The 15,912-nt window shown below is 40.6% G+C and overlaps 1 protein-coding gene across 1 annotated transcript; it reads left to right on the forward strand.

Annotated features, from left to right (window-relative positions):
* The first annotated feature begins 596 nt into the window (after positions 1–596).
* SMC1 (structural maintenance of chromosomes 1) lies at positions 597–15,912 on the forward strand. The gene is made up of 17 exons (XM_080265357.1): positions 597–829; positions 2,493–2,713; positions 3,101–3,249; positions 4,054–4,222; positions 4,562–4,774; positions 5,601–5,823; positions 6,102–6,388; positions 6,649–6,860; positions 7,191–8,187; positions 8,457–8,656; positions 8,811–8,946; positions 9,837–9,989; positions 11,336–11,530; positions 11,913–12,091; positions 12,674–12,851; positions 13,084–13,173; positions 14,168–15,912. Exons 1-17 carry the CDS (start codon positions 718–720, stop codon positions 14,171–14,173), a joined length of 3,720 nt encoding a protein of 1,239 aa, XP_080121483.1. The 5' UTR covers positions 597–717; the 3' UTR covers positions 14,174–15,912.

Below are 15,912 nucleotides of genomic sequence, written 5' to 3' on the forward strand. Positions count from 1 at the left end.
GGAATCTAGACAAATGGCTGGGGACAGAGTGATGTGGAGGCAATTTATTTGTGGCTATAAACAGATGGATGGTATGATATATACATGGGACAAAAGCCTCCTGGATAAGCAAGCAATAATTACTACTAAGGTTTCACCCTCCCTCCCCCCGCCCTCTAATGCAACGGCAGGCTGTGGGGGAGGCAAGTGACAAAGTGAGTTTGCTTGGCTCTGGGAATTAAGTTCCTTCCATGACCTATAAAACTGCTTGAACATATTGTAGGCAATATAACTGCTCTCCCATATCAGGCGTGTGCAATCCGGCCTCGATAATTCATACATAATAGTTAGCTTCCCTTCATTCAAAAACTGAGTGAACAAACTTTGCAGACCTGTACTTTAAGGGTCTGTGGAGGAGGTGAATTTGCATTACGAATTGTGCTAATAGTCTGTAAGTAACACAATATTTATAAGTAAAGTACCGTTTGAATAAAATTTACCAATTAAATTCTCGTGTATCTTATTTTTTAGGAATAACTAATTTTTTGTAAAATATGGAAATAAGAACCATCTGGTGTTCTGATTCTGATGTTTTGTTTACGCGCCATTCCTGTCAACAGTCGCCCATTTTCGTAAATATAGGCGTTATGATGGTTGACCTTGGCTTCCGTGAATGTTGATATGATCTTGTGAAGTTTTATTGAGTGTAGATAGGAAGGCCATTACTGAAGGTTCATCATGAAGGCGATCTTGAAGTACATCGAGGTGGAAAACTTCAAGTCCTACCGGGGATTTTATCATGTTGGTCCACTTAAACCTTTCACGGCCGTCATTGGCCCCAATGGTTCAGGTAAGTTCAGAATAAAAAAATAAACTGAGGTACCCTGTGTTGGTTAAAAGCAAAGATGGTGACAGGAGTAGCAGTCGTTAACAAACTCCCATTCCCATTTGGCCATTACCGTACCTGGGCCAGATTACATCAGATGGAACTTTCAGCACTAGCTTCTTTTCAGGGGATAGGGAGGAAATTGACGGACATACATATAATCAGGCAATGGAGCTGCCCAGTTATCCTGCAGCACCGACTTAAGTATTGTTCAGCTAATGCTCGAACAATAATTGTAAAGTCATGTATGGGCTGAAATGAGAAAATTATCCAGGGTTATACAGCACCACACACCATGTAATTATGATGTGTGCAGTTGTTTCCATAATGCATCATGTATGCCAGTATTTACCAAATGGTCTCTCTCTCTCTCTCTCTCTCTCTCTCTCTCTCTCTCTCAACTGGCCTTTTTGTTTTCTCTCCCAGTGGGTTGATTTGATGTTTTTGGTAGTCAGAAAATTTTAAAATTACACTGGCATAGTCTTTCACTGCATAAGATATAACGGTTGTCAGTTATGAAAGGGACAAGGTGCTTTGGTCAAGGGCATGATATTATAACGCTGTTGTTGTGCATGGCAAAGTATTGCAATCTGTTTACGTAATAATCCCTGGTTAGATTAGACACTTAGTTTAATCCTGGTTAGATTAGACGAGGTTAGTTTAATCCTGGTTAGATTAGACGAGGTTAGTTTAATCCTGGTTAGATTAGACGAGGTTAGTTTGATCCTGGGTAGATTAGACGAGGTTAGTTTAATCCTGGTTAGAGTAGACGAGGTTAGTTCAATCCTGGTTAGATTAGACGAGTTTATCCTGGTTAGATTAGATGAGGGTAGTTTAATCCTGGGTAGATTAGATGAGGGTAGTTTAATACTGTACTGTATCTGAAAACTTATTTCTGACAACTGAATCAACCCTCATTCAAAAATAAAGAAACTGATGGAAAGGGAGGAAAAAAACGGGCAAAAGAGAGGAGCCAGTAAAGTGTATATCAGTAGTGACCTGATGCTACTTTGGTTGCAGATGTTAATGAATATCAGCAATGGGGGTTATAATATTACAAGTCTGTCTCTATCTGTCTATTTCCAGACGCCTTAATCCTGTAAGGGGTCACCTCAAACAAATCGCCTCCATGTTACCCGGTCCCCTGCCATTTCACTGCCCTGCTCCCAGCTCACACCTCCCTCCCTCATATACCTCTCCACTCCATCTCTCCATCTTATCCTTGGCCTCCCCCATTCCATTTCACTCATTCAAATACACTCTGTTCGTTAGTCTCGTCCTCCATCCTCTCCATATTGCAAGTAGCCTACTTGCAGAAAATCAGCCATCCTTAGCTTGAGATGTTTTACTATACGAAAGCTTATGAATTGTGCTCAGGAGCCGGACTTTTGTGTGTAGTTTGTTGTGTTTACTTATCTGTTTTTTTAATCAACTCTTCTTAGTTGAAAATGATTTATCTTAATAACAAATGATTGGCAATAGAAATCAGTACTGTATTAAACTGGTAAAAATCACACCATAAATTCATCAGTTTATGTACTGCAACTCCTTGTGCTTGAGGTATGTACAGTATGGGTTTTACTTAACTTTCTAAAGGGTATCCAAGATCATGAAATTAACTTTTCAGGCAAATCCAACTTCATGGACGCCATCTCATTTGTAATGGGTGAGAAAACGTCAAGCCTGCGAGTAAAGCGTCTGAGTGACCTGATCCATGGTGCTTCCATAGGCCAGCCCATCTCACGTTCAGCTCATGTCACCGCCGTCTTTGAGCTCCAGGGTGGCTCTGAGATGCGTTTCACACGCCTGGTGCAAGGCTCTTCATCAGACCATAGGATCAACGGAGAAGTAAGATAACGCTGCAACTCACACCAATGACAATTTACTGTCATACATTTTGGAAGTATAGTAGTCTTCAGTGCTTGACACCTAAGCAGCTAAATTCCGAATTTAGACATAAGTATAGTAGCATATGGTAGGCTATATACTACTATACTGTAGAGGAGACAAGGGTACATATTGTTAGGTACCAGTAAATTGTAAGGTGGCTGGCAAACCTGTGCTGTGTGAAAGCTTGAATACACCATAATCTTGATATTTTTTAATCTCCAGGAAAAAAAACAACTGAGGTGGTGTTAGTTAGGGAAGATAATTTTGACAAACTGTTAATGAATTTGGGAAGACATTATTGTGTCACAATGACATAGATGAGGCTGATTTTGATGATGACGTCAGGTGGTGACTGGCACTGATTACCTGAAGGAGCTGGAGAAGTTGGGCATCAATGCCAAGGGAAAGAACTTCTTGGTCTTCCAGGGGGCTGTGGAGTCCATTGCTATGAAGAACCCCAAAGAGAGGACAGTTTTATTTGAAGAAATCAGTGGGTAAGTTTGGTATGGCTCTACGAGTGATAGCTTTACTGAGCAGTTGTGGATCAGAGTGTGAAAAATAGAAGTTACCAGTAGCCTAATTTTTGAGCAATTTAATCAGTGAACAGTTTCAGTTGAATATCAGTAGTAGAGTATAATGACATTAAACATACAATATAGTACAATGAAAAGTATGTACAGGTGATTAAGCCTATGAGGGAAAGCCAGGATTCTGGTGCTAGAATGGTGAGCGAATGAGTGTCTGTGTGGCCCATTTCTCTGCACATGCTGTTTATACAGTAGTTCACCGTATCATTGTTTTTTTCCCCTTCCTTGCTTCCTGCATTCTACCTTACCCCATCCATAGTTGGGAAAAAAAGGCTGAGATGATGATAATGATTTCCAGATAAGGAGCGTTTGTAATAAGGTGTAACAGCCAGTTTGAGGCTTGGCTACTGTAGTCCAATACATTTATGAATAGATGACTGACTTGCTACCATTGATGACATTACATAATCAAAAAGCTTTCCGTCACCAGCTTATATAGCCACAATTTTCAGAATTTAAGAATAGTCACCAGTTTATATAGCCACAATTTTCAGAATTTAGGAGTAGAGTCACCTGCGTATATAGCCGCAATTTTCAGTATGTAAGAGTAGATGAGCAGCTTACTTCTCTTGATGGCGATACTAGATCACAAAACCTCCAGTCGCCTGCAGGGAATTAAGCATACAGTACTTGCATTGTAACTATAATACATTATATGGTATCACATCATTTGTGGGATCCTAACCCTGTTGTATCACTCCTTGTCTGTAGCTCTGGTGCACTAAAGGAAGAGTATGATCGCCTGAAGGCCGAGATGCTGAAGGCAGAGGAAGACACTCAGTTCACGTACCAGAAGAAGAAGGGCATTGCAGCCGAGCGCAAGGAGGCCAAGCAGGAGAAGGAGGAGGCAGAGAGGTACCAGAGGCTTAAGGATGAATATGTAAGTTATTTTTCACTCTGCAACCCCCCCCCATGTGTGTGTGTGTGTGTGTGTGTGTGTGTGTGTGTGTGTGTGTGTGTGTGTATTCTAACTATGATGGGGTCATTGAAAGCCCTAACCAACCCCTCCATTTATAAATTTGTCTCTTCTAAGTTTAATGCAATTGTCTGGAGGTAACAGGAATAAAACAAAATACAGTACTTCATCAGAGTGATGGGAGTAATCAGCACTGCGGTTTTGTATGTAGTTCATCAAATTGAGAATACTGTATACTGTATTTGTATTCTGTCTTATAGGTTAAAATCAAAAGCTTATGCCTATAGTGTACTGCCATTACAGGTGGAAAAGCAGGTGGAGGTGCAACTGTTCCGGTTGTACCACAACGAAAAGGATATTGGGGAGTATGAGAAGGACATTAAACGCAAGCACGCTGAAATGGAGAAGGTGGAGAAGAAAAAAGAGAAGGCAGAGGAAGTTCTGAAGGAGCACAAGAAGGAACAGACCAGAGTATCCCGTGAGATGGCCAAGATGGAGCAGGACATCAGAGAGCTGGTAGGTTTGGTTTGGATAGACCTTGTGTAATATAGAGGAAGAGAGTGGAGCAGTATATTGGTGAAAGAGAATGAAGAGGAAGACAACTGTTTGAGAGAGTGAGGGAGGTATGTTTAGGCATTTCAGTCATGGCCATCTGCTGTTTGTGGATTCCCAGGAGGTAGCAGGACATCAGAGATATTGATGATGATGATGATGATTGTACAATTGTGAAGAGGTGTGCATGTCAGCCATGTTATACAGTCGGGTTATGTTCAAGGAAAACTGATCAGATAATGATTGAACATAGGGACCATAACAGTCATAAGCAGAACTGGTGATTGTATGTGGAAAAAAAAAAAAAAATAGGGTGCTATAATATTAAGATTTTACTAAACTGTTTAAGCAAAAGACCGCATAACAGTCAGTTGTAAAACAAGAGTGACATAATGTGCTGATAAACTCCCAATGATTAATGAAAATATGGTGAGTGAAGACTTGAAACCCAGTAACACAGTCTTCAGAACCCAACAAACATTGCAGAATGTTGATAGATGTTTCATAATTGTTTAACTTATAAATGAAAATGAGAAAAATTGATATAAAAGTTGCATTGCAGTACTTTCTAAATAGAATCTTCTTGTCACTGACTAAATTAGATAAAGCTGAGGAGATTTGATCAGAAGAATTTAAAATATAGTGGCTTGGTACATTTAATGATAGGCGTAAAAATTATCGTCATCATCAATGGCATTATTTTCATCAGCATAACTTATGCCACCTAATTGTGCAGAAAATTCATCATCACCCGTTTCCCTTCTCCCCTCCCCCCCACTTAATTTTACAGGAATCAGAAGTAAACAAGAAGCGGCCAACATTCATCAAGGCCAAGGAGCGCGTGACCCACATGCAGAAGAAGGCAGACTCAGCCAGGAAGTCCCTCGCCCAGGCCATAAAAGCTCACAACGCCCACATGGATGACATCAGGGAACTGGAGAGCGAATTGCAGGAGGTGGAGAAGAAGCGGGCTGAGTTTGAAGATCAGGTGTCACAGGATTCAGAAAGTCAAGGTAAATCTATCTATATATACGTATATATATCTACTTGTCTATCTGTCTGTCTGTCTCTTCATAGTAACCGTGACAGTCATTTTTCATCATGTTTAATATGAGGGAGCTCCTTTTGATAAGAGGATAATACCTTAGACAAAGTGTTAGAGATGATGTATTAGAGTGGCTGATCCCTTGTAATAGGGAAAAGGCATAAAAGGAGAATGTCAGAGTTCAAGCTGAGGCTCTGACACTGTTACAGGTCTTATTGCACCTCTGTGAAATATGTTGACTTACAGGAAAGAGTGTGCAACTTGAGGAGGTGCAAGTGAAGGAATACCACAAATTAAAGAATGCAGCTGCCCGCAAGTCAGCTCAGTACCTGCAAGAACTAGACTCCATCAACCGTGAACAGAAATCTGACCAGGATCGGCTTGACAATGCCCAGCGCCGAACAGCTGAGATAGAAAACCGTCTGAGGCAGAAGGGACATGAACTGGAAGAGGCTCAGAAGAGAGTGAAAAAGCTGCTGGAGCACATTGACCAGTCTGAGACTTCACTACAAGATCAGCGTAGACTCCGACAGGTACAGTGCCACACAAGATGACCTCACTCTTACCCCCTTGTTTTTTTCTTCTTCATCTTCTGCTTTTCCAAAGAGTTTCCCTGCTTTAGTGCCTTGGCTTTCCTCATTCTTTATTTCTGTTTCATCCATTCTTGGGGGTAGGAACTAGGGTAGGGATGGTGATACAGTATTAATAAGAGAATTATTAGGAAGGATGTAGGATGTATATGTATAGAAGTGGCATATGTAAGAGACCCTAACAGTTTTCTGCCCTGGCACAGGAGCTTGTGTCTGATGTTGGGTACAGCAAGGAGCGCATCACACAGCTCCAGAAGCAGCTGGAGAACGTGACAGAACAGCTAGGAGATGCTCGGGTGGACAAGCACGAGGACTCCCGCCGCAAAAAGAAGCAGGAGATCGTGGAGAACTTCAAGCAGCTCTACACTGGTGTTTATGACCGCATGATTAACATGTGTCAGCCAATACACAAAAGGTTTACATTATGATGACTCTTTTCTTATGATTCCTTTTTATGTATGGTTACTTTAGTCATCCTGCATTTTTTGTGGTTTCACTAATTCACAGATGAGTAAACTGTCACTGTGTACTCTAGTTTAAGGGATATTTTAGGGTGCTTTTATAAAAAATTTTGTTAAATCTACAGTTTACTTTGGACTTAATAGAAAAATGAGTGTTAGAAAAAAATCATTTATAAAACTGACCTCAAAAATTAGAAGCACTTCCAACTGTACAGACATGTAGTATTTAGTTTATTGTGTAAATACCCTTACTCATCAACTCATTCTTTCCCTCTTGGTAACAGGTACAATGTTGCCATCACAAAGGTCCTTGGAAAGTACATGGAAGCCATTGTTGTGGACACAGAGAAGACGGCTCGGCAGTGTGTGCAGTACCTCAAAGATCAGATGTTGGACCCTGAGACCTTCCTTCCCCTTGATTATATTCAGGCCAAGCCACTCAAGGAACGACTGAGAAACATCAAAGAGCCGAGAAATGTCAAATTATTATATGACGTCCTGCAGTATGACCCTCCAGAGATTAAGAGAGCAGTCCTTTTTGCCACTAACAATGCCCTGGTTTGCGAAACTCCAGAAGATGCTTCAAAAGTTGCATATGAGATGGAGGATGGTCACCGGTATGACGCTGTGGCACTGGATGGTACTTTCTTTTCTAAGTCTGGAATCATTTCTGGTGGCAGCTTGGATTTGGCTAGGAAGGCTAAGAGGTGGGATGAGAAACACTTATCCAACCTGAAAGCCTCCAAGGAAAAGCTGACGGAAGAGTTGAGAGAAGCTATGAAAAAGTCTCGTAAGGAATCGGAGCTGAACACAGTCGAGTCTCAGCTGCGAGGCATTGAGACCAGACTAAAGTATTCCAAGACTGACAAGGAAACCACAGAGAAACAGATTGCACAGCTGCAGTCAGAACTTGATAAACTTAAAAAGGAGCTGGACACATTTGAGCCACAACTCCATGATATTGAGAAAACCATGTCTGAGCGTGAAGCTTTAATGAGCGATGTCAAGGAGAAGATGAATACAGTGGAGGATGATGTCTTTGCCGATTTCTGCAAAAGCATTGGGGTCACAAATATCCGGCAGTATGAGGAGAGGGAACTTCAAGCTCAGACTGATCGAGCTAACCGGCGCTTGGAGTTTGAGAAGCAGAAGAATCGCATCCTGAATCAGCTGGAGTTTGAGAAATCTCGTGACACTCAGAGCAATGTTGCACGGTGGGAGCGTGCAGTGCAGGATGACGAGGACGCCCTGGAGCAGGCCAAACAGGCAGAGCAGAAACAGGTTAGTTCTGTTTGCAGTTCCGTACAGAAAGCCCTTGTTTTATTGTCAGCATCCTGGGTGTGTCAGGCAACACTCATTTTAGACTTCAGACTGAAGCTACTATATGTGTTGCATGAGTAACTTGTAAGTGAAAGAGAGAGACCTGTAACTTAGTAGACATTACATTAAATATAGATAATCACAAATATATTAGCTACTACATTTTTTTTTTTTTTTTTTTTCTTTATTTACCGGTATTTTTTTCTCCCAACTCCCCACTTTATCAAAAGATGGCGGAAATAGACAAGTCAATGCGTGACCTCGAGAAGAAGCGCTCTGAGAAATTAGCAAAGAAGACGGAGCAGGATAAAATGGACGAAGACATTGGCAAATGTAGGCGTGAAGTGGGGGCGATTGCCAAAGACATACAGAGTATCCAGAAACAGATGAACTCCATTGAACACAAGATGGAGCAAAAGAAGGGAGAAAGGTAAGACTTTAGCTTATACATTTTGTATGGTAGAGCATGTTCCCTGTACATATATTGCTGGTCAGGAAGAAGCTTGCACCTTTTAGACATGTTATCATGCATTAGTGATGGTTATACAGTCTGAAAAATAATGCCAGTTTTTTCAACTTTGCAGACATTCCATCTTGAAGCAGTGCAAGATGGATGACATAATGCTTCCAATGACACGAGGGAACATGGAGGACATTGAACACGAAGGGCGAGATACCTCAGAGTCCACACTGGAGTACTCCTCAGGCATGAACACTCAGGTTAGTTGGGTAGTCGTTTGGGGCTCAAAGTGCCATTTCCTTTATATTGATCTGCCTGCGTATATATCTGTCTGTCTGTAGAACCAGACTTCTTAATCCCAGAGAGGATGATCATGAACAGATTTCCTCTATATATGTTACCCTGTTGTGTGGTGTCAAATTGCCATCCCTCCAGCTCTCACCACCCTCATTCATGTAACCACTCCATCCTGTCCCTCCGCCTTACTGACACTTGCCTAATCTCTTTCATTCTCCATTCTCTTCACATGACCAAACCATCTGGAGGTACTCCTTATGACACTGAATTTGATGGTTGTTGAGTTAGATTTATTTTGTCTCTGTAATAAATCTTACAGATGTTTTGAATGCTTAAGTGATGCCATTGTATATTTGCTATTATGAAATTTTTTCTGTATGTAAAGAATGCAGCTAATTTTAGTACTGTATAGTGGATGATCATATTTTATTGTTTTTAAACATATCTGATATTAATCTTGGTGAGCAATAAACTCCATTTGCCCCTCGGATATAAACCTGTACAGGCCCATTTTTGTTAGAATGCCATAAATCACCAGGTGTCATTTGGTTACCCGGTATATGGTTACCACCCATTGAAATAAATGGTTTCCTGGTTTACAGGAAATCATTTGGTTTGTCACTCAGCTGAGTGTAGTCACACAAAAGCAGCACTACATCAAGTGAGTGGGTGGTGGGCATCCCCACCTACCACATATCATAATGAAAACAATTCCCACAAGAATGATAATGTTCTTGTTGATGTAATGGGAGGAGGAGGCAAGGATTGTACTAGACTATACAGGATTGTCAGAGGCACAGGAGCTGCATGATACTGATCTTTCTTTCCTCCAAGTATTATGTTGTTGTTGTAGGTGATGTACGAGAAGGAGGCAAGGATTGTGCTGGACTACACAGGATTATCAGAAGCACACAAGGAGCTGGATGATGCTGAGGATGTACATAAAGCAGAGAAGCGCATGCAGAAGCACATCAACGATCTCAATAACACCATACAGCGCATACAGGTAACTGCAGGACCTATTGCTGTCCTTTATAATGCTGGGTATGTTTCAGGAGGGGGAGGCCGAGGATGAGATGGAGGGATGGGGTGGAGAGGTATATGAGAGAGGGGGGTGTAAGTTGGGAGCAGGGCAGTGAAATGGCGGGAGACAGGGCGACTTGGAGGCGATTTGTTTGTGGCCACCCCAAACGGGATTGAGGCGTCTGGCAATAGATAGATAGATAGATGGATGTTTCAGGAGTTTTGTGGCATGTTAACACCATGTCATATCCTATTATTGTATTTCATCATTGCTTCCCTGCGAGACAACCTGTATATATATGATAAGGTTCGAGCATTTGAATTTCAGCTTAATCACATAGCTACATTATTCATGGAATAGCCTTGAACATGTATGATCATGGACCATTTGGTAAACAAATACTGACCAATTAGTGGAGCTGTTGTGCTGTAATATGAGAGTTGTGTAATTTGAGAAGTTAGGATACAGAATTATTTAATGACAATACCCTAATGGTATAAATAACTTATCTTGACAAGACTGTTAGAAAGACTCAGTGATAAATAACAGTAGCCACAGTAAATCATCATACATACATACATACCAGTACATCATCTAATCCTGTGTTGTTCTGTGAGGAGCATAGTAGCCTGGGGCTAGTCAAGTTGGTATTGACATTGAAGATAAGAGTGACCAACCTCCCTCATCCCTGAGTGGTATTACATGAGCAATAAACCCCAACCATCCCTTGGATATAAACCGACACAGGCTCAATCCAGTTGGAGTGCCTTAATTACCCACTAGGCGCCATAGTTTGGCTATATGGTTGCCATCCATCGTAGTATAATGGTTTCCTGGTGTAAAAGAAACCATTTGGCATGTCACTCAGTGTTAAGTCACCCCTAGACAGAAGGAAGAGAAAAGAAAGGACAAGAGGAAGGAAGGAAGAGAGGAAAGGGCAGCCACCTGAGAACAGCACTGCATTGAGTGAGTGGATAGTGAGTGTCCCCACCTGCCACTAGCGCCCCCACCATATCAGATACAGTACCGTAATCAGTTTATGAGAGTTAACCCTCCGGCTTATATTTTGGTCCTCAAGAAAATGACTTTGTTGACAAAATAATTCGATTCACTCATTATGTGGGGATTGATACAGGTACTGAAATTACAGAAATATTAACCATTATACCAATTGGTGATATAATTGGTTCAAATAAGCAAGATATCCTGTACCCAGCTTCTTTGTAATTATCCTTGTACCTAATTCACTCATCATGGTGCATCTGTTTTTCATTATTTGCCAGGTAATCTAATAGAACAAATAGATTGATAATCTCTGCACCCCCCAGGCTCCAAATATGAAGGCAATGCAGAAGCTGGACCTGGCACGTGAGAAACTGCAGGAGACCAACTCTGAGTTTGACAGTGCACGAAAGCGAGCTAGGAAGGCCAAACAGACCTTTGAGAGGACAAAGAAGGAGCGCTATGACCGTTTTATGGCCTTCTTTGAGCACGTGTCCAACGAAATTGATGGTATCTATAAGGTATGCCATTTAATGGGTAGGTAGACATAATTTGTTTTCCTATTCCTGGTACTCACCCACCTCAATAATGGTCATTGACTGGACTATCTGTGTAAACCCTTTTTGTATGACAGTATTGGAAACTAAAGCTTTTTGTTAATCCTGGACCATTTAGTGTTCATGGGCTGATAATGTACACAAATATCGACCCGTGACTGGTTTTATGCTTTCCCCTTACTGCTAGAGTAGTTTATTCAACTTAAGAGGATAAAACAAATCTCAAACTCCTCTATACCCTGAAAATTTTTCTTCTGATACTGCCAGACCTTTTTATTAGGCTTAGTAAAGCTGAAAGGAATCATTAATCATAGTCCTGTTTGTACATTTTACTTTCGTCCCTCAGGCCCTGGCAAAGAACCCATCAGCACAGGCATTCTTAGGGCCAGAGAACCCTGAGGAGCCTTACCTCGACGGGATCAACTACAACTGTGTGGCGCCTGGCAAACGGTTCCAGCCCATGTCTAATCTGTCTGGTGGTGAGAAGACCATTGCTGCCCTGGCACTGCTCTTTGGCATTCACAGGTGATGATTGGATGGGTTTGAAGATGTTATTGACCTTAAATTGTACTCTTTTCATTATTACTGAGTTTACTGTAACTATTGTTAGTTAACATTTGGTATTATTGACTTTAAATTATGGGCATGGCCCATTGGATTAGGCAAATTTGAGCTGTCTGGACATTGCTACTCCTCACCCTGCCCTAGGGTGGAAAGGAGGTCTGGATGATGATTATGATGACTTTAAATTATATTCTTTTCACATTAACATGACCCAAAATTGCTGTAACAAGAGATTAATACTAGAGTATGATGTTTAGTCACAAAGCAGTGATGTAGGAAGAATGTACATCTGTAGTATTATCTATTTCTGCCACTGAATTATACGGTACAAAATAAGCTGCATCAGGATGAAACTCTAGGCCAGGTTGAAATAATTATCATCATCCTGCCTCATTTTCCCACTCACAGACTATCTAAAGCGTGCACAATGAAAATGGACCTCACAATCATTCATCATTCAGTCCCCCAACCTTTCTCTTACTCTAGTATTTTTTTTTGTTCATTTATATATATATATATATATAATATATTTTTTTCCCCTAGTTATCAACCAGCACCCTTCTTTGTGCTTGATGAGATCGATGCTGCGCTGGACAACACCAACATCGGGAAGGTGGCATCTTATATTTGTGAGAAGAAGGAACACTTGCAGACCATCGTTATCTCCCTCAAGGAGGAGTTCTATCAAAACGCCGATGCTCTTGTGGGGATTTGCCCAGATGTAAGTGACATTAACCTTTTCCAAACTGATGACTGATTAGTGTGAGTTTTTAAAACTAAAGAATATGTAAACCAAATCTAAATTATATTAATACTGTAGTTGCAATAACTGTTGAAATTGTTCATTGTAAAAGTTGGCAAGGAACCTTTTATAAATATAATCCCTGACCTTTGTAGCTAAAGTAAGGTGTTATGGATTGTGATATCAAACTCTGATCTGTGTATGCCGTCAGCCTGGGGAGTGTCTGGTGAGCAAGGTATTGACGCTGGACCTGGAGCCCTACCCTCTACAGAGAACAGAGGAACCCAACCCATTTAACCAGGTTGGTCTTTCTGTTTTTCATTCCCCCCCCCCCCCCCAGCATTTTCTATTTTTTCTATTATGTGGTAGGTGGGGGCACCCATCATCCACTCCCTCTGTGTAGTGCTGCCTTATGGTCTCTACACTGAGTGACAAGCCAATGGTTTCCTCTACCCAGGAAACCATTTAGTGCAAGGTTTACATGAAAGTGTTAGTGCCAGCTTTAACATACGGATGTGAGTATGGTGTGGCATGAAAATGAAAAGAGTAAGAGCGATGGAGATGGGACTTCTGAGGAATGTATGTGGAGTACAGAGGGTGGATAGGATACAGAATAATATGGTTCGTGAAAGATGAGGAACTCTGTGGACACTAGAAATGAAGAGAGTGTACTGAGATGGTATGGTCATGTGGAGAGAAGGATGACAATAGAGTGGTGAAAAAGGCATGTCTGAGCAAATTTGAAGGAGGGAGGAGGCGAGGTAGGCCAAGAAGATGGAGGATATGGTGGATAACTGTCTGAGGAAGAGAGGTATGGAAGTTGGTGAGGCTAAGGGACTGACAAGAGATCGAGCTGGCTGGATGAATTTTGTGTGGAGAAGTGTATGACCAGGGATTTGGCACCCATTTTTAACATGACAGCGTTCAGATTGGCTGTCGGACAGCTATATGTGAAGCTACAGAACATGGTGAAATTTTTTGTGGCCTGTCTGATGGAGCCAGGATTTTGAAGGCTTGAATGATGAGTGAATGGAAGCATGGCCTATTGATTTGGGCAAACTTTGGCAGTGTGGACATTGCTACTCATCATCTTGCCCTAGAATGGAAAAGGAGGTCCAGATGATGGTTATGGCATCTATATAGGTTTATTTGTCTCGGTCTCTGTACTCAGACACCTTAATCTCAGGAGGGGTGGACATTTTTTTTTTTTTTTTTTTTTTTTTTTTTTTTAAGCAGTAAACTGCCTTGACAATTTTGTTGTAACCACAGATAATTTTTTTTTTTCCCCCTCCCAGCGGTAAACCAGAACTCACAGATATGTTTGGAGGAGTAGGGAGGGACCCCAGAGCCATCCTATCCCAGTGTGAAGCATAACATGTACACATCGATATTGGAAGACTATTATATGGTATGGTGAGTGGTATATGTAACAGAGGTAAATGTTCCAACCCCAGTGGGTTTGTTTTGGTGTAAAAAGGATGTGGAGGATTATATTCATGTTGAATGGATGGAAAAAGTGAGAAAAGGAATGAGCCTTGTATCATAGCCCTGCATGATAGCATCTCATTGTGATAAGAATTAACATACAGCCAACCCCCTCATAGTGTTGGTTCACTGTCCTCTTGTTAGCCCTGAAGTGAATTTTATTGCAACTAATGCCAGATTGTTTTATTTCGCTCAAAAAAAAGGTCAATAAAACTAAGTAGACAACCTCCACCATCTCCCTTCGAAACCAACAGTTGAAACATTCTGAACCCAGGTGAGAAAATGCCTGGCATGCCCAACTCATGGTGTTATTGCAAAATAGGTCAGTAATAATGTTCCATAGCCTGGCATACCACTGGGTGTTTGGTATCTACAATTTTTACTTTGTTTTTTATGTTCAACAGTAGCTATTACAGCAGAACAAAAACTTTCTGTCTCGTATGTCTCCAGGAATTAATAAAAAGACATCATTCTCCATGAATTAATAAAAGGACACCAGGCTAACAGTCCCTTTATTTCACTGTAATAAGTTGTAGTAAAATGAAAAAGACTTACTTGGTCTGAAGGAGTTCATAAGTAGGCAAAAAATTATGTATTTTGAGTCTAGTACTTGGCAGAGAAAAGGCTAAGAGGTATAAATACAGAAATTATTTTAACTGGTTAGGACTCTTTGTCATACCCCCTACCCCCACTTTTGTGTAGCTCATATGCAGGCAATCTTTCATTTATAAATTTTATATATTGTGTATTTTTTAACTGCATTATGAATTTAGAGTACGAGAATATGCAGGCAATCTTTCATTTATTTTTATATATTGAATTATGTATTTTTTATTTACATTAAGGATTCAGAGTATGAAGATGTACAGGAAAGGCATTATATTTACTGAAATTCAGTTTTTGAGTAATGAAGACTTGCTGATAATTTCTTCCTTCCTTTATGCATTGTAGTTTTTAGGTCCTCTGCAGTGTACAATTATTGTGTTTTGGTTCTTGAAGATCTGTCCCCACTGTATCTTGAAAACTTCATTTCTTTGTACAGTACAACCCATTGTTAACATTGTCAGTCTGATGACTTTTTTTTTTTTCAATTTACTCTTGTTACCATTAGATGACTGTATTCAATTTAGGAAAGATCTCCTGTACTGAAGGGATTATTGGAGGCTGTATCTAACCCCCACAGTTTAAAGTCTCCCCCAAGTCTCAGGGTAACTTGAATGAAAAAAAAATGTCACCAGATTATAAGAGTTGAAAGAATGTCATCACTCAAAAACCATAGTAATTAGCGATCCCCATTAAAAGAATATACTGTATTTTGTACTGTATAGGTATCTACATAACCGTTTTTTTTTTTCTGTGATGTAAACATGTTCATAAATGGCATATATTTGTAATTAGTTTTTCTTTCATATTAATGTAGAAAATTACTTCATGCCTTTTTATATCCTTTCAACACCCAGGCATTGCTTTCAGTAGAGGTACTGTAGCATTTGTATACAATAATTACATGATCTCTTGCAATTTTGTTTTTGAATGCAAAATATAGCTAACACTC

The sequence above is a fragment of the Coenobita brevimanus genome, chromosome 14 (genome assembly GCF_032717465.1).
Source record: "Coenobita brevimanus isolate Jiangsu-jjx chromosome 14, ASM3271746v2, whole genome shotgun sequence".
NCBI classification, from domain to species: domain Eukaryota; kingdom Metazoa; phylum Arthropoda; class Malacostraca; order Decapoda; family Coenobitidae; genus Coenobita; species Coenobita brevimanus.